The sequence below is a fragment of the Strix uralensis genome, chromosome 5 (assembly GCF_047716275.1).
Source record: "Strix uralensis isolate ZFMK-TIS-50842 chromosome 5, bStrUra1, whole genome shotgun sequence".
NCBI lineage: Eukaryota > Metazoa > Chordata > Aves > Strigiformes > Strigidae > Strix > Strix uralensis.
This window is the reverse complement of record NC_133976.1, coordinates 52,290,130-52,315,480: the sequence shown is the minus strand read 5'-3', so window position 1 is coordinate 52,315,480 and position 25,351 is coordinate 52,290,130. Positions and strand designations below refer to the sequence as shown.

Genomic DNA, 25,351 nt, shown 5'->3' with positions numbered 1-25,351 from the left:
GTTTAAGAGTCAGGTTGACATAGCGCTGAGGGATATGGTGTAGCTGGGAGCTGTCAATGTCAGGTTAATGGTTGGACTGGATGATCTTCAAGGTCTTTTCGAACCTAGATGATTCTGTGATTCTGAGTCAGCTGGGGAGTCCAAACCTATGGACCTCTGTGCTGGTCCTGCACTTGCCTTTACACAGAAGTCAGAATCATGCTATTCTGTTATTTTTTAAGCTTTTCAGCCAGACCATTTGTTTCCTTCTCCACCAGGTGCATCATACCTTTACAAGCAATTAATACCAGGAGCAGCATGCCCTGCTCTGCCTCGATGTCTATCTAAACACCATCTGGCTTGATTTTCACCATCTCCAAATTAGACTCTTTTGTAGCGCTGCTTGCCACAGCATCTGAGAGCCCACAAGCCTGCCATTGGTGCAGCAGTTTTTTAAGTTTATAAAACCTTTCTTCAGAGTTCATATACAGATTAATAAATTGGCTATTCAGTGGTTTACTTATTAGCTCTGTGTGCCAAATTAATGGCTGCACATCAGGTTCTTGGGATACCCATCCTCTTCTGATTTATTTTCACCCACCTCCCCCTATTCTGGCAACGTGGCATGCTCTGTTACACAGTACTTGGGCTTTCAGAAAATGCAGGCTCTTAAGCCTTGGGACTATGAATGCTCCTCAGTGGGGAGTTTTGCCTCACTCTCTGCTGGTGTCTTGGGATGCTTAATCCTTTGAGGGTTTCTTAGGTGCTGCTGAGTTTTGAAGTCATACATTATTAATGCTGAGCAGCCACTGACTGTTTGACTGAGTCCCCACTGATTCTTTGTGTGGCTTTGGCAAGGGGGGAGCTGAATTTGAGGGTGAGGCTGCAGACTGCGGGCACAGGCAGAGGGAGCACGCATCCTTGCAGTAATCCCAAGAGTCCCTGTGTCTGAAATATATCCCTGTTTGCAAGTCTTCTTCCATGTTCTTCTTACTTTGACATCATGATCACCAAAGCACTAGGGGACCACCTGGTTTTGACCATGACACTGTCTGGCTCCCTTAGGTTGCCTTCCCCTCCTGATCACACATGTCCCAGGTCTGGTGGGTCCCTCTACCCTAACAGCTGTGACAGTCTGTGAGGAACAAGCTGAAGGATTTCACTGCCCACAGATGTGGTTCAGGCTACTACAACCTGTTTAGCCCTCTCCACTCGATGGCCAAAGGGCTTGCAAGAAACCCCTACCAAAAATGGCATCAAAGAGTTAGGGCTCCATCAAAACCACCAGAAGATGACCACATGACCAATACAGGTTTAACCAATTTCTGCTTCCATGCAGATGGATGCTTTTAAATGTGTGTGAAGTAACTCTGTAACACTGGTTTGTTTGTGTGTGGACTTTGCCTAAAAAATGTATGAGAAAGAGATATTTTATTGAAGAGTGATAATTTAGGAAAGTGAGGCATCTGAGACCTTGAAGAACATTTTCCAGGTGGTAGCAAAAATTAAATTATGAAAACACAAGACACAGTTTGAGAACTAGATATTCCCTCTGCAAATTTGGTTTGTTTCTTTTCTGTATTTGCTTCTCATTCTTTTCAAACATTAGCACACATTTAAGCATATATCAATACGATAAGCCAGACAGACCAACTAGTATCTGCAGTGAGACCAACTGATATCTGCGACGAGGCCTAATAGCACAGAAAGCGATGTTATCTTAGTATTTGCACTTTAGCTTAGATGCTTGCGCATTCTGTCTGACTCTGTCTGTATCTGTCCATTGCTTACACAGTCCAGTCACTGTACTGTATTTTTCTTATTCCTGCTTTCATGATCCAGTCATTTTAATAAGGCAGGAAAGGATCACTTGAAAACTTTTTGAGAGATTTTGCTATTTACATTGCTGCTGAAAAGTCTTTTAAGGACTTTCAAGGTAATTTTTGAAGTTTTATCTGTTCAGGTTACATCTGACCCCTGTGAGATAGCAGCTGAAATCTGTTCATTAAAAATAAGTAAATCAGAAAGTCATCATTAGCCAAGAGTGTGTGTGGTGTGTGTGTGTACCTACGTAACAAGCAGGAGCTGTTTACAACGTGTTCAAGGTCCTCCTCTGTTTTGTTTACTCTTCGGATTTTTCACAGAAACCTTTTTCGTGGCAGGTCTCAGCAGCAAGTCGTACAGTTAGGATCAGCACTCTTGTAAAACCACAAGTTAAACAGAGTGGACGGCGGCATCTTCCAGTAGCAGTTAAAGCCATGCCCCAGCACTGGGCTGGATGACCACGCACCCCAACCTCCCTGTGTCACTCCTGATGCCAAAAGCAGCCAGCGGCTGGTGCAGCTCCCCAGCTCCATTGGTTTTATGGTCAGCCTGTGGCATGAGTGTGGGGCCACGCTGGCAGGGCAGGCTGAGGTCTCCAGCTCATTACTGAGCAGCAGGAGAAGCCAAAGCATGCTCAGTTTATTGCCTTCCTTTCTCTATCACTTTCCTGGCGACTGATGAAGGAAGGGGCACCAGGGTGGCGAGGCACCGCTCAGCTCATGTTTCAGCAAACACAGGATGCTGATGGTGCCTTGAGCCTGGCCACACATCAGACATCTGGAGAGACTTGCGCTGAAATGCTCTTAGTAAAACTGTATTTAAAAGCAAAATGTCGAGCAGAGTAAAGCTGCAAACACAGGCAGCCACCAAAATAGCTACGGTAGGTAGCTGCCTGACACAGTCCATGGGAAGAGGCAGGGCCTTCAGCCTTGCCGGCAGAGCTGTGCTGCTTCAGAGCTTGATTTCATTGCATCTAGGGGCTGCCGGGCTGCTCTTGCCCTCTGGCTATGTCTTGTTTTCTTTGCATTTGCCAACAGTGTGAGTAATGCCAGCAGCTGGCACCAAGCGTGCTACGCTGGCTTTTCATCTTTAATTACCCCTTTACACTAGGCTGTCTAGATGTTAAATTACCTATCTGTCATGAACATATCTGAGTACAGTCACTCATGGTCCTTGTGCTATTCTTGGTTCTTCCTTTGTGGGGCAAAATTTCTTCCTAGGATGAATAGATATCTATGTTTCAGGGGTTTGAATTTCTTTTTTTCTCATTTATGTTGGTGATGGCTGTGCACAGAGTTGGGTGCTGAGGTTGTGTTCCTGCAGTACTGCAAAGGTGTATTCACGTCTGGGAGGGAGAAAAAGACAAAGGTTTTACAGTGTTTCCCAAAGATGCTTTGAATGTTGGCTTTCATTAATCTCTTCTGGAGATTCATGCTGCAGCTGGAAACTCTCTGCTAAAGATCCTTTTAGATCTCAAAAAAATAAAAAAGTTATAATTATACAATACCATGACATGCAGATTCACAAATACTAATCTAATTGAAAGTGTAACTGCAGAATATTTGCCTTTGACTGAACTGGACATCAAGGCAGACATCATGCTAGCCCTCTTTCTAGTCCATGTAATACCGTCTAGCTGGCACGATATCTTCTGTACATGGGCATTGCTTGTGCTCCAGAGACTCTCTGGGCTTTGCTGTGGGTGATCCTTGCTCTCTTTCCCCTGCTAGGTCCATGGGAAATGCATGTGCAAGCACAACACAGCAGGGTCCCACTGCCAGCACTGCGCCCCGCTCTACAACAACCAGCCTTGGCAGGCTGCCGACGGCAAAACCGGAGCCCCCAGGGAGTGTCAGTGTAAGTAGCCAGCCGGGAACAGTGTCTCCAGAGCCTCTGCTGGAGCAAAATACTTCCTCCTTTTGTGCCTTTCTCCTGTGTTTCCAAGAGGCAGCAGATACTGGGCTGGTGGGCAGGTGCTTGTGGAGCAGCTCAATGCGTGGAGAGCCAGTGCCACGCTCCTGCCCAGTGCCCACCGCATGTGTGTATGGGGGGGATGGCCCTTTTTGCACAGCCCCTCACTTGGAAATCCTCACAAGACTGTGTTGTCTGTTGGTTTGGCCTTTCTGTGGGACACAAGCGCATCTCCTTGAGATATGGTTTTCTTCTGCAGGCAGACTGCAGTCTGCCAGGGTGCCTTGGAAGTGACAAGGGGGCCAGTATTGTCACCTCCATGGGCACCACTGACAAACACGTTTGCAGGAGGTATGGTCTTCTGCTGCTGGACGTGGGCTCTGCTCACCCCCTGGGCGCTGGGGACAAGAGGAGCCGCGGGTTCCTCCCGGGAGGTTTGGGGATTACTTCTGTGGTGCTGGGGAGGGATGCTCGGGGTGAGTGCAGGCTGCAGGGGACTACAGAGGTCATGGGACAATCTTTTTCAGTAACAGCAGCAGTCTAGCCAGAAGGGCACTGAGGATTAACTGCACCACGCCAGGAAGGTTTCCAGCATGCTGAGTGCCATCCTGCCATGGCTATGATGCTATCAACACTTAAGCTAGCATCAGCCTGCCTGTGTGGGCTGCAGTCACACTCACTGCAGTATGGATATTCTCCAAAGGAATGACAGTGAATCCCTGTTTCCACCAGCAGCATTTGGAATAGATCTCACTTGGATACTGATTTCAGGCCTGTGGGCATCCAGACTTCCTCCACTGCCAACGCAGGGAAAGGGGGATGCTCGCCCTCTCTCACACCTCCCTTCCACCTGTCTTTTCCCTCCATCAGACACAAGGAGCATCCTGGCAGCACCCACGTGGCAGATGCAGTATGGGGCACTGCTGATTCCTAAACAGGGAGGGAAGGATCCTGCCCCACCAGGACCAGTGAATGGGGGAGCTCTCCCTATGCCGGCCTGACAATGTTACTGTCCTTGTACTGGGAAACCCATACTGGAAATAAAAGAGTTGCTAGATGTCACCTCTAGAGGTTGGGAAGCATGGATGAAAATGTGATACTTCATGCGTTTGAATGAATAATGGGTTCCATAGGTCAGGTCTCCCATTCCAAAACCTGATTTGGGGTTTTGTGTCTCTTTTCTATAAATCAACATCTTTCACTGCCTTAATGAGTCTTTCTGTTCCCTTTGGCTTCATCTCAGCATGCAAGTGTAATGGGCATGCTGACACTTGTCATTTTGACATGGATGCGTGGCTGGCGTCGGGCAATCGCAGCGGCGGTGTCTGCGACAACTGTCAGCACAACACGGAAGGGCAGCACTGCCAGCGCTGCAAGCCAGGCTTCTACCGGGACCTCAGGAAGCCCTTCTCTGCCCCAGACGCCTGCAAACGTAAGTCAGCAACCTTTTACTTCTCAAGTGGGAGGGTGTCAAAGAAAGGGTGAGATCCTTTGCCCCTCCTTGGAGCAATCTTCTTGCTTCAGTGAAGGACAGGAAGCTCTTCTGAATTCCCTTTTTGATGCTGTTTCCAAAAAGCAGGGTAAAAGCCTGCAGATGCTGTTGACAAATCTGTCCCAAGGATCCCTGTAGCCTGGGGGCAGGAGAAGGGAGATGATTCATTGACTTTCTCCTGCTATTTTTGGAGAGCAAAAGCTGCATCATGTTTTCATGTTCTCCTTGTTTGGTGATTGTCACAACCTCAGAAGCGGGGTGCCTCAGCCAACAGGGCTGCAGCTGATAAATAGCATTGCCCACCAGTGCATGTTTGCAGCAACAGCAGGTGCGTATGGAGTGAGGGACTGGAACACGAGTTAAGTGATATTCCAGAAGGTGTGACACCGAGGAGGTCAGGCCAAAGTCAATGACTCAGCCACATGTGAAGTTAAATATTTCCCAAGCAAAAGCAGCGATCCAAAAGCCATGCTCCCCAGGGACCACTGTGAGGATGGTGACTCACCGTGGGGGACTCCGGATCCCCAAATAATGCTGAGCACATTACACTGGTCAGCTAAATATAGGGTGCAGGAATGCTCTCCGCTCTGCACCTATGGCCACCCACTGGCTTCACCAGATTTCTCCTCACTGATCCAAATCTGGAGGAGGACCTCCATGGGTGGCAGAAAAAAATCTGACTGACACCCTGCTTCTGTCATTTGAGAGGACAGTGAGCACATCTCCCTCCTCCAAAGGAGAGGTACCTGTTTTTAAAGGAATAGAAGCCCTTCTGGGGTGGGGAGCTGCACCCCAGCCTGGGAGGGTTGTGCGGTTTCACTTTCATCTGCAGGGTCGGGCGGGGAACAACCGCTTTCATCCTGCTCCTTCACTGCGCATCATCCTCATGAGACTCTCAGCAGCCTCACCAGCCTGTCGCAGAAGTCCTTCTTCTCTCCACCTTTCACTTGTTGCAAGGAGGAGCAGCAACAGCTGAACCGCCTGTTTTACAACTCTAATTCTCCTTACAAAAACAGAATTGACCACAGTTCTCCATTACTTGTGTAAATAATTATTTCACTGCTGTAGTATGTACACAAATTTGGTTTTTTAGACAGTGTATTTAATGACTTTTTAAAGTTCCTTTACCTACTTGTGTACATTGAAGTTCCAAGTCTACTTCTCTGAAACATCAGATACTTTCCCTCCATAATTATTGCCAGAACCTAGGCAACAAACTTTAGTTTTGGAGTCTCATGAGTAAAAAGACAGGTTTAAATATTGCGCTTAGACCCAAAGTAGGGGCTTGAGGGTTTTTTCCTAACTCATAGATTCAGGCTTGCTGATTAAAAAACCCAAACAATTGGATTAATTGGTAGATTGGTAGATAACAGAGGATGAAAGACTGCAGCAAATTCTGTATGGGACCCTCAAGCTCCAAAATGTGCTTTTACTGGAATTGTGCTACCTTCACTAGGATTGTAATTCCTGATGCTTTTTACATGCTAGCTCCCATCAGGGAAGAGCACACACTTTTCCAAGGCCATTGAAGCCGAGTCAAGCTTTGTCACTGATTTGAGTGCGGGCTTCTGGAACCTAAAAATAATGCCCTTCACCTTGAAGGTGGTAGGAGTGGCTGCCATCTCCTGTGACATCTCATGCAGCTCATTGAGGAGATGGAATTTCACAAGAGACCCATCGTAGGGTTTTCCTGGTGCCAAAACGCCCAGTCAAAATCCTGTGGCTGTTTGGAGTGTCCAAGAGGAAGTCAAATGGCACCTCCTGGGCTGGCCAGCATGGACCCTGCTTCCTCGCAAACCCGGATGGAAATAGAGGTCTCGGGACATACTGCTGCAAAACAGCCACAGCTCAAAGGGAAGGCTGCCAACAGTGTGCGTGTGCCTGTGCGCAAGTTAGACCAGCGCTAATGAATTCAGGCATTATATCACGTCATTAGCTATATGTTAGCCAAATCCCAAGAGACTCGATTAAAAAGTTTCTCCCAGCCCTTCTAGGCAGGAGAAAGCTGTGGAGATGAGGTGATTAATGGGTATTTTTGTTGACATATGCTGGTGCTCAGTTCTCTCGGCTTTCTGCATTCATCTCTAAATCGCTGGCCTCTGGCATTCCACTTTCCACATTTTTTCCCCCCCCAAAAAGTGTGCCTGGTATAAAGTCTATAAATTTGTTTCTGTTACTCTTTAATGCAACAATTCAACCTCTTTACGGACCACTATGTATTCATGAGCCCTGGTATTTAAAGACCAAAGATAACATATATTTGGCAAGAACTGTAAGATAGCTTTGAGTACAGTGAGAAGTCTACATTTATTTATCTTCTGCATTAAGTACATCTACTTTGTTGCTTTTTATGTTTTTTTGTATTTATGAATACTGAGCATGAAGTACTCAAGTATCTCAGGGACACAACTTTCGCCGGCATAAACTGCGTTCCACAAAAGTGTAGGGATTATCTGAGTGGTTTCCTTTCAGAGACCCTATTGCTACAAACACACAGATTATTTCTCTCTGAGCTTTTCAAACCCTCCCTCAGACCCCTTCACCATTTCCTTTCTGATCTCTGGCTGCAGGGGCTGCTCCCTGCACCTGGGGACTCCAAATCTCACGGGGGAGCCCAGCAGCTTGCAGGGCCGTAGCAAATGACTAATGACTGCTAAGTTAAATTATATAAGATGAATTGCAGCCTATGCCTGGCACATTTCCAAGGACCGTGCCACAGTCTTCAGTAACAAGGGACACGTGTGTAATGCCCAGCTATTCTTTCAGGGAAGGCCACAGCATTGCCTGCTTGCTTCTGGCTCAAGGCACTGCAATTGCTCAACCATGGGATAGCATTGAAAATTTAAAAATACCAAGGTCAAAGTAAATAAAGGAGTTGTTAAGCCATAATCTTTAAGGATACTTTAAAGATTCTTGTAGGCAAAGTGTATATAATATTTGCTCAGGAGTAGGTGTGTACCCAATAAAACGAGACATTCTGCTGTTTAAAACAGCAATCTGATGACTCTTTCCCCCGACCATACCAATCGGTCCTTTTCTTTACATCCCTCATGAATTTTTAAGCCTCAGCTACAGTATAATTGCAGACAATAAATTGGGTTTTATAATTGCTGAGTTTATTTTTGCTCTTCAACTGTAGGTTTTTGAGGGTAAATATTTGTCATTTCCAAAGGTTGGCTGGCAGCTGAAGAAACCACAACAGTATCACCAATCAAGGGCAGAGAAATTCAGCTCCACTGGAGTCCCACTTACTGGGTTTCGATCCCAATCAGCACATGCAACACTGGGACAGGCGGCTGTTGATTCATGTGTGCGTGGAAGTCATGCGCAAAATATTGCTATGTAGTACAGGGTGGTAAACTGGCATTTTAATGATGCTGCTTACAAATTGAAAAGAACGAAAAAAGATCAAGCTTGCAGAAAGTTTCTCTTGGTCCCAAGCTAGTGGTGCCCAGCCAGCCCTTCTCTCACTGGAGCTCCCTTGGCTGTGGAAACGCCTGGCCTCCCCGGTGGGGTGCCCATGCCACATGAGACAGGCACTGTCCCGAAGCCTCGCGCTGAGAGTCTCACACTCTGCGCCCCTGTATCCACCACGAAGTGCCATCCAAACACTGTCTATACCTGCTTTATCTGCTGCTTGGCTGCTCTTCTCACCTTCCTGGAGGAGACTCCCCTACTACCTGTGCTACAGTGAGGTGCAGATTGGGTGGAAGGAGGAAAATGGGGTCTAAACGCAACACTCAGTGCAGCAGCAGCCCATGAGGGAGCAGTAGCTGCAGCTGCCTAACATTGTATAATCAGTCCTGCAGTCCTTTTCTTCCTGCCATTGCCATAGTATGGACTCACTTGGTCCTATTTTTGTGCATTTCTTTAAAAATTGGTACAACATGTTCACATTTAGGCTCCAGTCTCATTTCTGTGCTTGGTGCATAGTGATGGGCTGCACTTTATGTCTCTGTATTGCTCAGCGTGTTCCCACTGCAGCGCTTCTCTTTGCAGCGTTCATTGAAAAGTGTAGCCAACTACGTTCTCATTTTTAATTGCCATTTTCATTGCCTGTCAGTTTACTGCTCTATTTTTCGTAACACCCTCTGTAAATTTAATATTCTTGCCTCACCATGGTGTTGCCACTGCTATTAAATTTCCATTAGGAAAAAAATTGTGCAAAAGCTTTGTCTAAAACATAAAAAGCTCCAATGCCAGTAGGGTTGGGTGTAAAACTCAGCTGAAACCCAACCGAAACAGGACTCTCTCTGAGCAGTGGGTTTAGCTCACTGACTGAGAGGAGGATAGAAGAGCTTTAAGTGCTTGATATTTCCCCTGAAGGGGCTGAGGAATGCCAGAAATACCCACCACATCTAGTTGGAAAAGAGAGCATTTGGCTACATGTGTCAGGTGTAAAACACTTCACAGACTTCAGGAGAAAGGTATGCGAGTCTGTGAGCGCTGTTGAAAACTATGCTATTAAAGGTACCAGAGTTCACTGCCTGCAGCTAGTTATGCAGCTTGTGGAGAGCCTTTCTAATCTTTTAATTTTATTTAATTATATTTGTTTGGGAATGGAAAGGGTGGGGAAAATTTGGGGATTACTTTGGCAAAGGTTTTGGAATCATAGTCGCCTCTAAGTTACCTGCCAATATTAATCTATCCTTTACTATTTTGAAATTACATTCCAGGTATGTCAAATCCCTGAAACCACAAAAATGTTGTCAGAGCAAACTTAAATATATGTGCACAGCAATAAGCATTTTAAGAGAAAGAAAGGTTTTGTTGCATGCAGTGTTTTTTCTGCTTTATTGCCTTTATGGTTGCAAAATAAAAATACTTATATTAGAATTTGGTGAAAATTTTCTCTCCAAACAAAATTTTCTCAGGAAATCCAGTTTTTATGTAAATGGAATTTTAGACAAAAGTCTTTCAGCAGAGAATTTTTTACCATAATTCACAAGGCTGACTGTAACATGTCCTGGTCAGAAAACCAAACCCTGAGGGAAGGAGTGCACAAGTCACCCAACTACTGGTCCTGTGGGGCACCATGTTGCCTTCTGACCAGGCCAAATGGTCAGAGGTTTGGCTCACACTTTTGATAACTGTATTTCTGATCTTTGAAAAGATTAAAATCTTTTGGGGAAAAAAGATCTAGTCTTGCAACAGACACAAATTACAGTTATGCAAAAAAAACCTCCTAAGAAGCAGGCAAGGAAAACTTCACCTATTTTAGGGCACCCTTTCTGATTTTTGAGAAAATGACTATTTCTCCCAGTGTGTCCCAGTATGCTTCCAGTGCATCATTCTGCTGCAACAGGCTGTGGGAGAGGAAGAAAGAGCAGCCAGTGTTTCTAACATGCACTCTGCAAAGCTGTGTCCCAGTCTATATGCAAAAGCATATATCTGAGCTGTCCAGGTCCGAATTCTTTTTTTTAATGTTTTGAAATGATGGCTTTAAAAGAAAGTCAGACAGAGATAGAGAGGTACTTTTTGCTCAGCCTCCACTTTAATTAAAATGACCATTCTGAGGGGTTTTTTTAGTCTCCTGGATGCAAGACAGTTGTTATTACTTTAGAAACCAATTATGCTCTGATTCGTTTTTGCAGTGAAGCACCCACAGCTGCTTAAAGATCACTGTGAGCCAGGCACGTCCCTGGGTACTTTGCTGGATTGGAGTCCAGATGCTGTAAGGAAAGTAATAAAGGGCTGTTTGACAAAACAAAACACGACACCAGAGTAGGTTGACTAATTAAGATAGCTCACAAAAGTTAAAATCATATAGAGTCCAAAGGGAGACTCTGCTCAGATTTATATGGGTGAGGAAAAAAAAGCCCAGAAACCCCACCGGTGTCCCTAGGCAGAGTGGCGGTTTCACAGGCATCTCCTGCACCTTTGTCCCGAAGAGCTTTTTCACTCACAGATGCTCTCTCTCCTGCCACGGTATCTCCCGCAGCTTGCTCCTGCCACCCCCTGGGATCGGCTGCACTCCCCCTGGGCCCCCACACCTTCTGTGACCCCAGCACCGGTGACTGCCCCTGCAAGCCCGGCGTGGCAGGGCCCCACTGCGACCACTGCCTCCCTGGCTACTGGGGCTTCGGTGCCTACGGCTGCCGCCCCTGCGACTGCGCCCGCAGCTGTGACCCCCGCACCGGCGACTGCCACAGCAGCAGGTGAGTTGGGAGGTCCTGGCCACCCTCTCCCAGCCTCACCATACCCCCGCAGTCTCCATCCTAGGGAAGGCACTGCACCGACCTTATTTATGCATGGTGTGCAGGCTGAAAAATACCCGTTATATAAAATATTTGGGGTATGGTCAAGAACTGGACTTAGAGTGGGAGCTGAGGCTGTGGTTCACCTGGGTGCCTGGCACACCGCGGTAGGGCACTGGTGAGGTTGGATTATTGGCTCTCGGTGCTGGTGTTAATGTATCAGGTGTTTTCCATAACCTTCACAGTTGCTTCTTCTTCACAAGCAAAATATGGGCCTCAGGGCATCTGAGTGAGAGGAGACCAAACTCAGCTTGCATTGACTGTGTTGGACTTAGAGTCAAGCTCTGACTTTGAGAAGACAGCACATTTTAATAATATCCCACTATCTGGATCTTATTTTTTTTTTACCACACTGGGGATATTCATAGCATATAAATCCCTATAATGTATTTTAAACCCCAAATGGATTCATGACCCACTCTGACAACACTCAACCTGTTCACTTTCCAAAACTGCCCCTCGCATTGAACATCACCAAGATGTGCAGTCACATTGCACCCAGACGACAGGTTGGTATTGGCCCGGCTTTCCGCTGGCTCCAGGAGGAAGGCTGACCGTCTCCCTTTCCCCCCAACAGCTCAGACGTGACCTGGCACAACGAAGCACCTCCTTTCCAGGTGGTGTTCAATGAGAGCGAGCCCACCTGGGGCTGGGAGGACGAGCAGGGTTTCTCGGCGCTCCGGCACTCTGGTAGGATGGCGGCTTCACACGTGTTTCCCTGCTCCATCCCTCCTGCCAGCAGCCCGTATGGATACAGTCTTCTGCACTGGCTTGTAATTAGTGGCCTGGCAGTTGCAGGAGGGGATGGACATTCCCCCATTAACATCCTGTGTGACCAGCTCCTTCCCCTTCATGAGACAGAGGAGCCTTATGGCTCGTCCCATCAATGTGAGGACATGCAAACCCTTTAGGCAGGTGCTCCACAATGAAAGCCTGCACCCAGCATTTAGCTGTCAGCAAGGCAAGAGTTGCCTGCCTGAATTTGCAGTCCCAGCTATGAATGTCAAGGCTAAATACTCTTATGTTATACTTGGCCATCATGTTTTGAATGTGTCTTTGTATTCACTAGAACTACTACATGTTGGACAAACCAGCAACATTATTTAGAGGGTGGGGTTTGCCACTTCATTGGCAAGTAACTAGGAAATTTCTCAGAATTTATTTCCCCAATACCCACAACAATTTTAGCATCAATTGCAGCTTATGATGCGATTCAAGATGGCCTAGCATTTCAGCTATGGCTTCAGCTGGTGAAGTTATTTCCCTCCTGTCCCTCCGGTCTGGAGGAATTGGGTGCAGTGTGATGTTGCTGCGAGACAGGTTGGCCCCACAGTGCAGTATCGAGCTGTCCTCCCTTGCAATCACTGCATGCAAACAGGCATGCGTCATTTCCTCCATTTTCAGAAAGCAGCATGATAAAATCTCGAAGATACAATAATTGAGTTAATTGAAGGGAAAGCTCCATCATTTGTCTGGGCAACTTCATTTTAAATGTAAATAAGTATATCATGTTATTCTTTGTTCTAAGATCACGGAAGTCATTAATCTGCCTTAACCTCTGCAACGTTTCCTTTTAAAATTTTGTCTGGTACATTACAGTGTGGAAAATACCACAGAGAAAGACATGCGTGTTATTTGCATCCCAAGGCAAGATAATAAGGCCTTTGTTTCCCCTCTCTTCAAATTGTAAACAAGGAATAATTTCCCTTGGACTAAGATTGCATATTCAGCCTGGATCTGAAAATAGGGCTTTTTTCGCATGGGGCTTGTGGACCATGTGAAAACCTCTGGCAGGTCCTGGGCTCTGCCAGTGAATGCTCCTGTCTTTTAAGTACAATCCACAGCCGTTTGCTTCCTTCTCTTTCCCCAGGTAAATGCGAATGTAAAGAGCAAGTTTTAGGGAATCCCAAGGTCTTCTGTGGGATGAAGTACACCTATGGTGAGTTGTGGGTGAGGTGGCAGGTGTGTAAAGGGAGGTGCTGTGAGGTGGTGGAAGAGTGTAAAGCATGAGAGGTGCTCCTGTGTGCACTGCTCCGTCCCAGCAAACCCATGGGCTGCTTAGTCTGAGGGCAGATCTTTGACTTTTCGAAAATGTATAGATATCATGGTGCCAAAAGGTGGGTGAAGCATCTTGCTCTGTTACCCACCTGTCTCAGTACCAAAATACCTTTGTGCCAAAATCGTGGGAGGACAAGAGCTGGAAGTGTCCCTGAGAGGTTGTCTAGGTCCAAGACAGACAGTTAAGCACTGTTACCAAAAATGGGTCACCAAAACTGTCTGTAGACCAGGGGCCCCAAGCACAGTCTAGAAATCACTAAATCTGAATTATGCTGAATGTAAGGAGGGACGGTGATGACCACAAGAGACACTACATGGAGAAAACAGCTCCAGCAGCCACCAGGAACTTCCCCCTGTCAACAAAGTTCAGCTGTTGCAATGGGGTGATGTATATTGTCTATGTGTCTGTTGGATTTAAATGAATGAGAGGAGGCACTTTGTTTCCCAAGACCTCTCTGGTGTGTGCCAGTGAAATGCCTCCTTCATACCGCAGCAGAGCAAGGAATGCTCTGTGTAGCACTCCCTTCCTTCACAGTCTTCCAGGGGTCTCCTACACCTGTTTCATCTCACACTGAAATTGAAAATGCACAGAGGGAGAACCAATACTTCTACAGGCTGTGGAGCAACCCACAAAGGGAAGTTCAAGGGGCCACCAGCTATTGAAATATAGCTCTGGCTTAGCGACATTAGGAAAAAATCTGCTTCTACTTTGCTTTGCTCCCTGGCTGCGATAGTGACTGTGTTTAATCTTGCCAAAGATAAGAAATTTTTTAAAAAGTCACAAAACCACCAAGTTCAGAAATCTTATCTAAAGTGCACTCAGGCTTCCCACCCTTTCATCACTCAACATGAAAGGTGTCAGCTAAACTGGAGAGACAGATGAATTGTGAGGCTCATCATGAGCTTCAGGAGGCCATACTGTAGGAGGAGAGGTTTCCCTGAGCTTCCTAACATGCAGTGCTGAATAAAACACCACCATATGGTGCTATGTACCAGTGTAGGCATCAGCACGGTACAGGGGAGGTTCACACATGAGACTTGAGCCCTGAACCTCCACATGCAGACGCTCAGCAGGTGGGATACCAGGTGGCAGGAGTGTGGGTATCTATGAGCTCAAAACACTCTGTGATTTGCCTCAGTTCCCAACAACGTTTTTGGATTTGGCAGTTCTGCAAAGTGGGAGGACCAGCAGCAGGAGTGTTCACCAGGGTGGTATGAGGGCAGCTCCTCATGCCCCTGCCTGCTGCCTGGGCTGAGGCCAGCAAAGCCCCCAGGTCAATCCCTAAAACCGAGGCTTTCCACTTGATTTCCAAAAATGCTAAGAGAGACAAAGTCTTTGCTGATGTCTGGGGGAAAATAGGGCCCTCACAAGTTTTGAAAATCAGGTCACTGGACCTCTCCTGCTGCCCACGTGGCAGGTCCAGGGGCTGTGGCCAAACCAACCGGCAGCATTCCTGCCCACAGATATGGGGACACAGGCACTCCCCCACCAGCTGTGCTGACTCCAGGCTCCCCAGCAAGAAGCATCAGGCTAACTCCACTGTAACAAAGTAATTGTCCTCACTGCTTCACCCAGACACTTGAATTAGACCAACAACAAAAAAAAAAAAGCGAGCACTGTAAATAGTTTATATATTCCTGGTCTTGAATTCATGTCTTCCCAGTGATCAAGACAAAGATCTTGTCAGCTCATGACAAAGGCTCCCATGCAGAAGTCAATGTGAAGATCAAGAAAGTCTTGAAATCTACAAAGCTGAAAGTCCTCCGGGGCAAGAGGACACTCTACCCTGAATCCTGGACTAACAGAGGCTGCACTTGTCCCATCCTCAATCCTGGTAGGTTTGACTCCCTGAGCAGTACATCCCCAACACGTTTACACAGATTTCCTTCCCACTTCTCTGTCCCCTCATGCCAGTGAGCTGAGATTGCAGCCCAGTGTTGATACAGCATTTGGAGTCCAACAGCAATCTCCATCAAATTTGGATTTTGTAGAGGAAAAACTCTGTTCATTCTATAGACTTTCAAACGTACAATTCTCTTTATGAAGCATAGTAACAGTCTTACAGCTTTACCAATTTCAGTCTGTTCCCAGAGGGAGGGAGGTGCACATCATGCCATGATTACATGACATATTTTTTCAAAACTAATGCTAATTTGAATCCATAAAAACACATTTAAATCTAATTTCACTCATGATATTGTACTGAAGTTCTAATCTAAACTCAAGGGAAGATATCTCTTTGAAAGTAACACTAATTTGCATCTACATGATTTGGAAGAGATTCTCTTACACAGTGAGAGGAGAGCTTTGACTTCCCAGGTTTTTCTCATCATCTTTCACTGAAATGGAGTATAACCAGTGGTGGCTAAACAGTGCATGCAGTCTCCAGTATGGACAAGGAGATGCAGACTCTGGATTTTCTTCAATAGAGCAAAACTAATCTGCAGCTGACACACCTTTCTTTACAACTCCAAGATAAACCAACAGTTACCAACTAATTCAGATGAAGGATTTTCTTTCCGTAAGGCACACACATCACTTGGAAATCACCAATGAAAATGTTGACTTCAGTGCTGAGACATCCCTTGTGCGTGCAGCACTAGGAACTTCCTTTGGGGGAAAGGGCTGTCTGCGAGGCTGGATCATGCAGAAAGGTTATTCATTGATGAGGTGTTTGCAGTTGTCTTTCATCTCCACCAAAGTGAGTGTCTTTGGCTTTGAAGGCAAGCTGCCATGATAGCACAGCTGTAGTCAGGAAGTCTTGTCAGGTGCAAGGGTCAGATGAATCAGCAGCATTAGGCAGGACTTTACTGTTTAAGTGCAGTAAGACTTTGGATATTGGTAAAACACCATAAATCTATAAATAAATAGATACAGCTGTTTTATTTTTCCATATGCAATGCAAATGCAAGCAAGAAAGCCCAGATGTGTCTGCCTTAATATAAACCTGGAGGAATGCCATGGAAGCTGTCAGACACTGAGTGTGGCAGGGCAGCCTCGCACCTGACACCCAGCTTTGTGACTCCACTAATTTCAGAGGAGCTTCACTGATTTTTCCCCAGCAGAGGAGAAGACAGCAGTAATCACATAATCAATGAAGATCACTTGGACACCAGCAGAAGGGTGGAGGTGAAATTGTCTTTAGAGACAATCCAGGTGTCTGACACGTCAGGTATTACTCCCTTGCCAGCTCTCATGATTTACACTGCAAAGTTTAGTATTGTCTTGAAATGCAACTGCTGGCATCCCATGAGTATAAATTAATCTCAGCTTTCATGTTAGAAAGAAGTTGTAAAGTTTGGTCCTAATGAAAAACTTGAAAACATCAACAGAGCACATCTTTAAGATTCAATGATTTCAAAGTGGAAAAAAAAGGATTCCAGATATTTTTTTAAATCTCATGATTTTCTTTAGCTACCACATTCATTTCTGAATGGTTGTCAATGCTATATTAGCAGATTCAACCCTCTCTCGGGGTAAGAGTTTCTGATCTCCAGATGTATAAACCAAAAACAGCCGGATAAAAAGACAAGTTGACATAAAACAAATTCCTGAAATATGGCTGTAATGGAGATCACATCTCCCAAAACCATAGAGGAGATCAAAGATAAAAATAGAAGAAATAAAGACATATTTTTATTCTGTTTCACAGTGCTAAAGAGATACCAAAAGGAGAGTGGGCTCTTAAAGGCTCTGACAAGAAATAAAAATTCCAACCATTTGTCAAATATCCATGGGCTGTTTTCAGATAATAAATGTGCTTAAATTCCTATGAGAGGATATTCGCTACCTTTGCACGCCTCCACACACCCCCACACAGGCAGGTTGGACTTCTGGGGGGACACTGAGCTGAAAGGTTTAAAGGTCTCAGCTGTTCACAGGGGAACATGAGCCCCTTCCCCTCCTTGGCTCTGCCAAGCATAGACACAAATAAGCATGGAGCTGCCTGCCAGCAACACAGGGCAAAACGCACAGCCTCAAGTCCTGGCTGGTGGCATCTCAGTCATCTGATTCATTTTAATTTTACACTTCTGTAACATCAGGTTGAAAATCTAGAAAGCCCTACCAAATCATCAACCATGGCAATATTTGTTTGCTTTCTGAGGGTGCATGCCATGTTTTTCTCTCAAGAGAGAGAGTTTTAGAAGCCCTTGAAAAGTGATGTTTATAACAGCAGGATTGACATGGCAAAAATTATTGTCTTGCAAAGGGTGATATTGCCATACGCATATCCTGTGTTTACTTGGCAGAAGAGAGGGGGGGTGTGCCCAAAAACTCAGATGAAGTAGATAACAAATTGTATTGAATTAAAGAAAAACATGCTTGACCTTTAACTAGGGGACAGTCTCCCTTTATTCTGAACTACAAAATGAAAACCCAAGAAAACACTAGCAGACTCCCTGCTGTGTCCAGGATGGAGCCAGACCACTGAGAGCACTGGGAGAGACTGATCTCCGATCTCCCCCAGGCTAGTTTGTACCACCACGTGGTGCTCCCCAGACTGGTGCAAGGAGGAGAGGGTACAGGCGGGGCCTCAGGCTTGCCGTACCCGAGATGTGCTGCAGCAGGATGCTGGCCCTGGCAGGGAGCTCCTCCTGCCATGGGAGGAATGATCCTCCTAGTTATCCCCATTCATGGCATATTCGTGGCCCATTTAGGCTGTTGGGATCTGTGGCAGTGTTTCTTTAGCTAATTCAAAGCAAATGCTTCACTCCATCCCCTCGCTTAGCAGTTATTGCCTGGCTCCAAGCGCTCGTTGAGTCGTGCCCTGAAAGCCAAGCGCAGACCCAGATGCCCAGGGTGAGCCCTGTGGCAGGGCACTGCAGGGCCATGCTCCAGCCCTTTCTGGCAGCTTCTGGACACCAGGCAAGGCTTTGCCAGATGCTGCTGTCATGTCTCTAAACATCTGGCAGAGGCAGAAATTAATGCAGCTCATTTCAGTATGACTGCCACCCCCTCAGGCTCTTCTGGGGTGCTCATGCCAGCAAATCTAGTATTGCCTCTCATCAGGGTCTGGCATGCCTTTGCCTGCAAGGGGGCACTGGGCATTTTGAGCAAGACACCAGCACTGGGCCCTCCTGCACTGTCACTACTGGAATGCAACTGATTTCTGGGCCCAGGTGTATTCAGGGAGGGGTGAGGCCAGTGGCTGTCAAATGAAGGTAATAGCAGTTCCCAAACAAGGTATAAAAACTTGCAATGCAGTCCCCAGGGTTCAGCTTCCATTTATATTTAGAAGCTAGCAAAATCAAAGCTAGTATACTGCATCTCACTGACAGATGCGCCACAGGGGTCTTTTTTCCATAGGTATAGATAGAGGTATAGATATACAGATATATGAGAGAAACAATATGTATAAATATTTCTTTGTATAAGTGCTTTTTGACATGGGACTAGATATCCAGGCTGACTTTGCAATGTCAATAGGCCTCTTATGTGTAGTGCTGTGAAGTCCCTGACAGCTTTGCTGGTTTGCAGGCTTGGAGTACCTCGTGGCAGGACACGAGGACATCCGAACGGGCAGACTCATAGTCAACATGAAAAGTTTTGTCCATCAGTGGAAGTCGGCTCTTGGAAGAAAGGTCCTTGAGATTTTGAAGAGAGACTGCAACTAGAGGTACATGACTGCCTAGGGCATTTCTTCATGCACAAAATGCAACAGCCTTCACAGAGAGAAGACCTCTAGGATGAAAACTGGAATGTAAGGAAATAGTGCCAAAATGTGTAGCGAGACATTCAGAGTTGTAGGCGCTGTCTAATTTAACCCTTCCTGGTCAACGTTCATTCACTCCCCTGTAGCTTCCTTGCCAGGGGCTCACCTGAGCCCAGCTCATCATTATGTTGAGGGAAACAAAGGGGCAGACGCTTGTCTCACTCCAGTGTGATGTTGGAGCAACTCCTATGAAGCCACTGATCACCCCAGATGAAATTGTCACCCTAGAGAGGGAAAGCATGTCCATGAGCTACAGCTGAGAAGCAAAACACCACTGCCAGTGCTGCCAGCATGGATCCTGAGTGACTTCCAGAGGCTCCCAGAGAATGCTGTGGGGAAGGCGGTGGCTGCAGCAGAGGGCAGGCGCTGACAGCAGCATGGCAGTGACAACTGCTCTTTAGAAACACCCCCTCGGGTTAAGACACGGCATCCGTCAAAGAGAATAAGATACCGCTTACTTTTAACCTGGTCACCCCACTGAAGGTTTCGGGGGCTAAATTCTCTGCTGGTGCTGGCGAGGACAGAGCTGCCAGAGTGAATCAAACCCCTCTGCCTTGACACAAGCGCAACGCAGGGCCGGGGCCAGCTGTCCACCCACCACACAGCTGCAGAGAAGAGCCAGCTCCAGAGGGTGCAGCGTCTCTGAGCTTTTGTCCTTGAAGCGTTAAAAAACGAACCTAGCCCTAGTGTAAATATTTCATTGTATAAAGCACTTTACTACCTGCCACTTCACGGTGCGGGAAGTCTAATTGTGTTGGGGAAAGAAGAGGTTGAAGATGGAATATGAAAAGAACTCACTGAAACAGAAGCACTCCTGAAGATCCCCCCAGTTGGACGGCGTTAACAGTATAAAGGGAATGGCCAGCCTGGCACTGGCCACTCAGAGTATCTGAGGATGCAATTTGAAAGAGAAAGTATTTGCACTGAAGTCCCAGCTTCAGACCAGCACTTGGACCCCGTGGGCAGGACTCCAGCGAGACTTCGCAAACAGTGCGAGAAGAAGAGACTTTGAGATAAAAAATGCAATTGCCAGAGGAGAAAAACTCTGCCTGCAGGAAGAGGAGTGGATGCAGAGAACAGAGAGGACTCGCATTCGCATGTCACAACCCAGCGATTCATGGTGGGCCTGGAGTTTATTTTATTTTTATGTTAGTATTTAAAACTGAACATTTTATTTGTTTTCCTCTGTGTTATTGTTTGCAATATACATGGCCATTATACTTCCTCATTAACACCAGTATGGAATATAGCACAGTTTACTGCAGTTTTCAGCACTAAAATATATCTTTTCTATAAAGCAACTTTAAACCACATTGCATAGAGTGTATTTTGTTCATGAGTGTGAGGGGAAAGAAAAGGAAGACATGCAACACCAGAAAAGTCACGAGTCTACCAATCTGCTTTACTTATGTATTTTTCTTTCAAGGTCCTGTGGACTCACAAAAAAATGATACTATTTTGGTAATTTGTTTTTATATCTCATGTATGTAATAAATATAATATGATCTCAACATCTTCATCTCCTGTTACTGCTTACACCACTGGCAATATGGTCTTCGTGCCTGTGCTAAAGAGTGCAGTGAAGATGGCTCTGGGTGCAGAGAAGCTGCCATGGGGGCTATTTTCCTCTCTGGGGAAGGTAGCATTCACCATGTGGTAAAAAGCCAAGCAGCATGGATGGCTCACAGAAATCCCGTTTCACCTCTATTTTGGGAGGCTTATAAGCTCTTCTCATAAGGGGAATTGTACCTAAGTATTTTCAAAGCTGTCCAGATCCTTGTATCCACAGAGGCCTGATGGCTGAGCTGCAGAGCAGTTACCCATAAAAAGCAAGCCAGGGATGGCAGAAATCAGGCCCTACATTTGAAACATTTGAAACTGTAAAGGGGGAAAAATAGGCTGTGGGAAATGAGCACTGTGGCAAAAGGTCTATAAAAACACTGCAGAGTGAAGTCAAGCATCAGAAATGAGTGGCCAGGGGGCCAAGGCGTAACCTGCGGCGTGGGCAGCAGCACCCGAGGCGGGCGGTTAATCAGTAGCTGCCAGGGCACCACGCTGCAGCAGCACCCATCTCCCCGGCAGAGGAGACTCCTCCTATGGAGACACTTGGAGACTAAGAGCCTCCAACATCTCTCTTCTGATTTAAAACTTTGCTGTTTTACCTGCCTGACATATTTTTAGCCTTACTTTATTTTAATGCCATTAAAACTATGTTTGCAACGACTGACTGATTAACGTGAAAGCTGGAGGGTGTGAGCAGAGAGTCCCACAGTCACAGCCAGCTAGAGCACTGCAGGGAATCGGGACAGCTCTGGCGGCAGACACTGCTTATGGCACCTTGTCTGACCCCCGCCTAGCCTTGGATCTGGACACTGATGGTTTTATGAAGGAAAGGGATTAGCTTCCATAGGGCAAATCTGTCCATGAGAGATTTCTGTGAGGGGAATTTTGGCTGGAAGGAGAAGTGTCCCTTTACCAAGAGCAGGAGAGCTGGATATCCTTCTGTCCATATGAGATCACCTCACAGTGACAAAGTGGCCAGCTAAATCCTTCTCAGTGAGAAAAGTTTGTTTGGACAGTAAATCTTTGCAACTGAATGAGTTCATGGAAGCAGCCTGCCTGGTTTATCTATTTAATCCCAACTGTTACATATACTAGTAGTTTCCTTCGGGATGGTTCTGACATACTCTCTCCATTTCTGACAGAGTTGTAGGTCGATAATTCTTCGGATTTGCAGAAGTGGTGCAAGATGTGTGACCAGCAGAAGCAGGGAGGTTATAGTCCCCCTGTACTCTGCACTGGTGAGGCCACAGCTGGAGTATTGTGTCCAGTTTTGGGCACCTCAATACGAGAGAGATATCGAGGTGCTGGAGTGAGTACAGGGGAGGGCAATGAAGCTGGTGAAGGGCCTGGAGAATAAATCCTATGAGGAGTGATTGAAGGAGCTGGGACTGTTCAGTTTGAGGAAGAGAAGGCTGAGGGGAGACCTCATCACTCTCTACAACTACCTGAAAGGACGTTGTAGAGAGGTTGGTGCTGGTCTCTTCTCACAGGGAATTAGTGACAGAACAAGAGGGAATGTCTTTAAACTGCAACAGGGGAGGTTCAGACTGGACATTAGGAAAAAATTTTTCACAGAAAGAGTGGTCAGACAGTGCAATAGGCTTCCCAGGGAGGTGGTGGAGTCACCATCCCTGGATGTGGGAGTCATTTAGATGAGATGTCGGGGGATATGGTGTAGGGGAGAACTTTGTAGAGTAGGCTGATGGTTGGACTTGATGATCCCAAGGGTCTTTTCTAACCTGAATGATTCTGTGATTCTGTGATTCTGTGATATGAGAACAGGATGCCTGTCCCTGCCCACCTGAAGAGTAGATTTATTGCTTGACGACTCCAGCAGTAGCAATGCCTTGACCAGTCCTGCTGTGTGACAAAAATCAGCAGCAGGAAAACCAGCCCAGTCATAATCAGAGTTGGCAGCAGCATCCACAAAAGGGCCTTTTCTTCCAGAAATACCCTTCTGGCCTTACAGACAAGAGCTGCTGATGCAGGCAAAACTGGCAGCTTCCCAGAGGCCAAGCTGCCCCTCTCTGGACTGTGCTGCTCCTGGCAAGAGGAGAGCAGAGGTGAGTGCCACGGTTTCAGGGACCAAAGTGGTGACAGTGGCACCGGGAACTGCAGCAGCTCTCCCCAGAGCATCCCCATGCTGTACGCATGCCTCACCTGCACCTAAAGAGCAAGTACCCCCCTGCCACTGAAGGAAACATGGTGAACTCTTCATCCATCCCTGTTTCCAATGTAGGAGGCTAGATGTAAGCATTGGCCAGGGATCAGTGATAGGTGCTAGGGCTGGCTGCCAGAGACCCCATGCTCCTCTCTGTCAGCATTGCAAGTGTGACTCTCAGTTGGTGATAGGAACTTGGGTTGGAGGAGGTAAAGCGGGTGTGTTGGAGCCAGCTGCCACCACAACACAGACTCTTAAGTATACATGGCAATACAGCCCCTCCAGTGTATCTACATATGTTCCAAACCTGTATTCTCCCGAAGCACTCACAGGAGACCTCTTTCACTCTTTCTGGTGGATTTGCACACGAGGTCTCAGCAGATGCTTTGGCACAGAGGAAGGAACACCCAGCCCCAACAACAAGTTTTCAGTCCCTCCTTGACTCTCCAAGCCATATCATGTCCCATAAGAGTTGTCAGGACCAGGCACTAAGCCAAATACATACACTGCTGTGCAAGTGTTTCTTCACTGTCCTCTGCCATCACTGCTACTTGTGGAAGAAAGCAGGACAAGCCACCTGGATCTACCCAATAATTTTCACTTACCTGAAGCCAAGTGCTTGGAGGAGCCTGTACTCAGAGATGTCCCACATCCTCCTTCAGAGACGTCACCTTACACATCCGACAGCTCACTAGTAAACATCTGCAAATGGGGTGAGCACTCTCCAGCTCTGCAGGGCCTGCAGGATGGGTACCTCTGCCCAGCCCATTCATCTGGAAGCAGGAGGTGACCGAACAGAGGTGTTTAGGTGAAACATCTGCTTTTATTCTGTTAAAGAGCATTTTTCTCTTTGGACCACCTCAACAGACACCAACCATGCCTACAGGCTATGAGTGCAAGGAGGGACAGGGGAGAAGCTCCTTCAGCCTCAGCCACATCCTTCCCCACAGCAGCAGCTGGCTGTAGGGCAGCTGGTCAGCCCATGGACCCCAGCAGCATGTCTCCCACCTCCCAGGATGTGCTACTGATGGGCTCTCCTCCATCCTCAACACCTCCCAGACCAAGCCCCAGCCAGCTGCAGAAGTGGTGTCCCCTCCTGCCACGGCAAGAGCCTGGAGAGGGCTCAGGGCTGTGCCAGCTACACACGCGTGGAGCCTGTCTGGCCAGCCATTGCTTGCCCCAGAGGAATGTGATCTTCCAGTCACAGTGGAAAATTACAGGCATGTTTAATATAGTTGCTCTGGACAGCTAAATCTTCTGGGATATGACTGTGTTGCTGAAAATGACTGAACATCTGGTACTAGTGGCCTGCCTAAATGGAAAGCTGAGATGGTATGGGTAAACATAACAACTTGGGAACAAATATCTGCAGTGTATTTCGTTTTTTTTTTAATCTTTATTTTTAGTTATTGTATTGACTTCAGTATCAACACTGGCTAGAATAAACATCTCAAAAATGTCCGGTGGCTGCTGCCCCAGCATCCAGAGGAGCCCTCTCTCTGATAAGGCAGGAGAAGATCGGCTGCCTGTGGGCCTTCTGGGCTGATGTGTTGATGTTTCGATGACGGTGTTTCCAAAGCATGCCCTTGCCCAGGGGTCACAGCTTCTTTTCCCACAGTTCAGCACAGAAACATCACGAATGCCTTTTATTGCTTCAAGGGAAGGCAATGAGCCTTCAGCAAGGCTCACAAGCTGGGAAATATACTATATATGGGAAACTTGTTGGCATGTTGAAAATGTTAGCATGGCCTAGAGGCCAACATGCTGTGGCAGGCATCAGGAGAGCCGCTCTCTGTGCTCAGCCCAGCTCCAGGCTGTGCCCATCTCCTCATTTCTCCATCACTCCAGTGGGTCCTTTGGAGCAAAAATAATTCTGGGCTGCTTGCAGATGTGATGTGCTCATGGTTGTGATGTGCTCACAGGTGTGATGCACTCATGGATATACTTAAGCCCAACTGATGCACGTAGCCCAGGGAAAATTTTATCACGCCCAAGCCTTGATCTCTGCAATGCAATCTGCAGTTCAAGGCATCTCCAAGCTCTGCCTGGACACTTTCTCAGCAGTAGAAGATGTGTAAAAAAAGTTTATCAGGCTACTGGGAGGTCTAGGGGGGGTGTAGGTGTGGGTGCGAGTGCGGGTGAGGGTGTGTGTATGTGCATCCCGACGGGACTGCTCGCTGCTTCATTTCCCAGATGGTGTTTTCTCTGCTCACGTCTCTGAGCTCCCCCTGACCGGACAGGTTTCTCACACTGCCGGAATTTCTTTTTTGGCCTCTTCTCACAGTCTTGTACATAGAAGTTATATACACTTATTCAGCACAGGACATGGATTTTAAGCCATCTGGAAATCAGGGCTGGAAAAAGGCCCTCAGATCTGTGTGAAAATTGCTGA

General features: G+C 46.8%; 1 protein-coding gene across 2 annotated transcripts in view; it reads left to right on the top strand.

Moving 5' to 3' along the window:
- The window catches only part of NTN4 (netrin 4), a 49,174-nt gene extending 28,428 nt beyond the window's left edge, over positions 1 to 20,746 (top strand). For both annotated transcript variants that reach the window (XM_074870790.1, XM_074870789.1), the window contains exons 4-10: positions 3,534 to 3,660; positions 4,958 to 5,146; positions 11,148 to 11,364; positions 12,041 to 12,153; positions 13,334 to 13,402; positions 15,186 to 15,356; positions 19,001 to 20,746. In XM_074870790.1, coding sequence (XP_074726891.1) covers positions 3,534 to 3,660; positions 4,958 to 5,146; positions 11,148 to 11,364; positions 12,041 to 12,153; positions 13,334 to 13,402; positions 15,186 to 15,356; positions 19,001 to 19,137 — 1,023 coding nt within the window. In that variant the 3' untranslated portion in view covers positions 19,138 to 20,746. The remainder of the gene's footprint in view (positions 1 to 3,533; positions 3,661 to 4,957; positions 5,147 to 11,147; positions 11,365 to 12,040; positions 12,154 to 13,333; positions 13,403 to 15,185; positions 15,357 to 19,000) is intronic.
- The last annotated feature ends 4,605 nt before the right edge of the window (positions 20,747 to 25,351 follow it).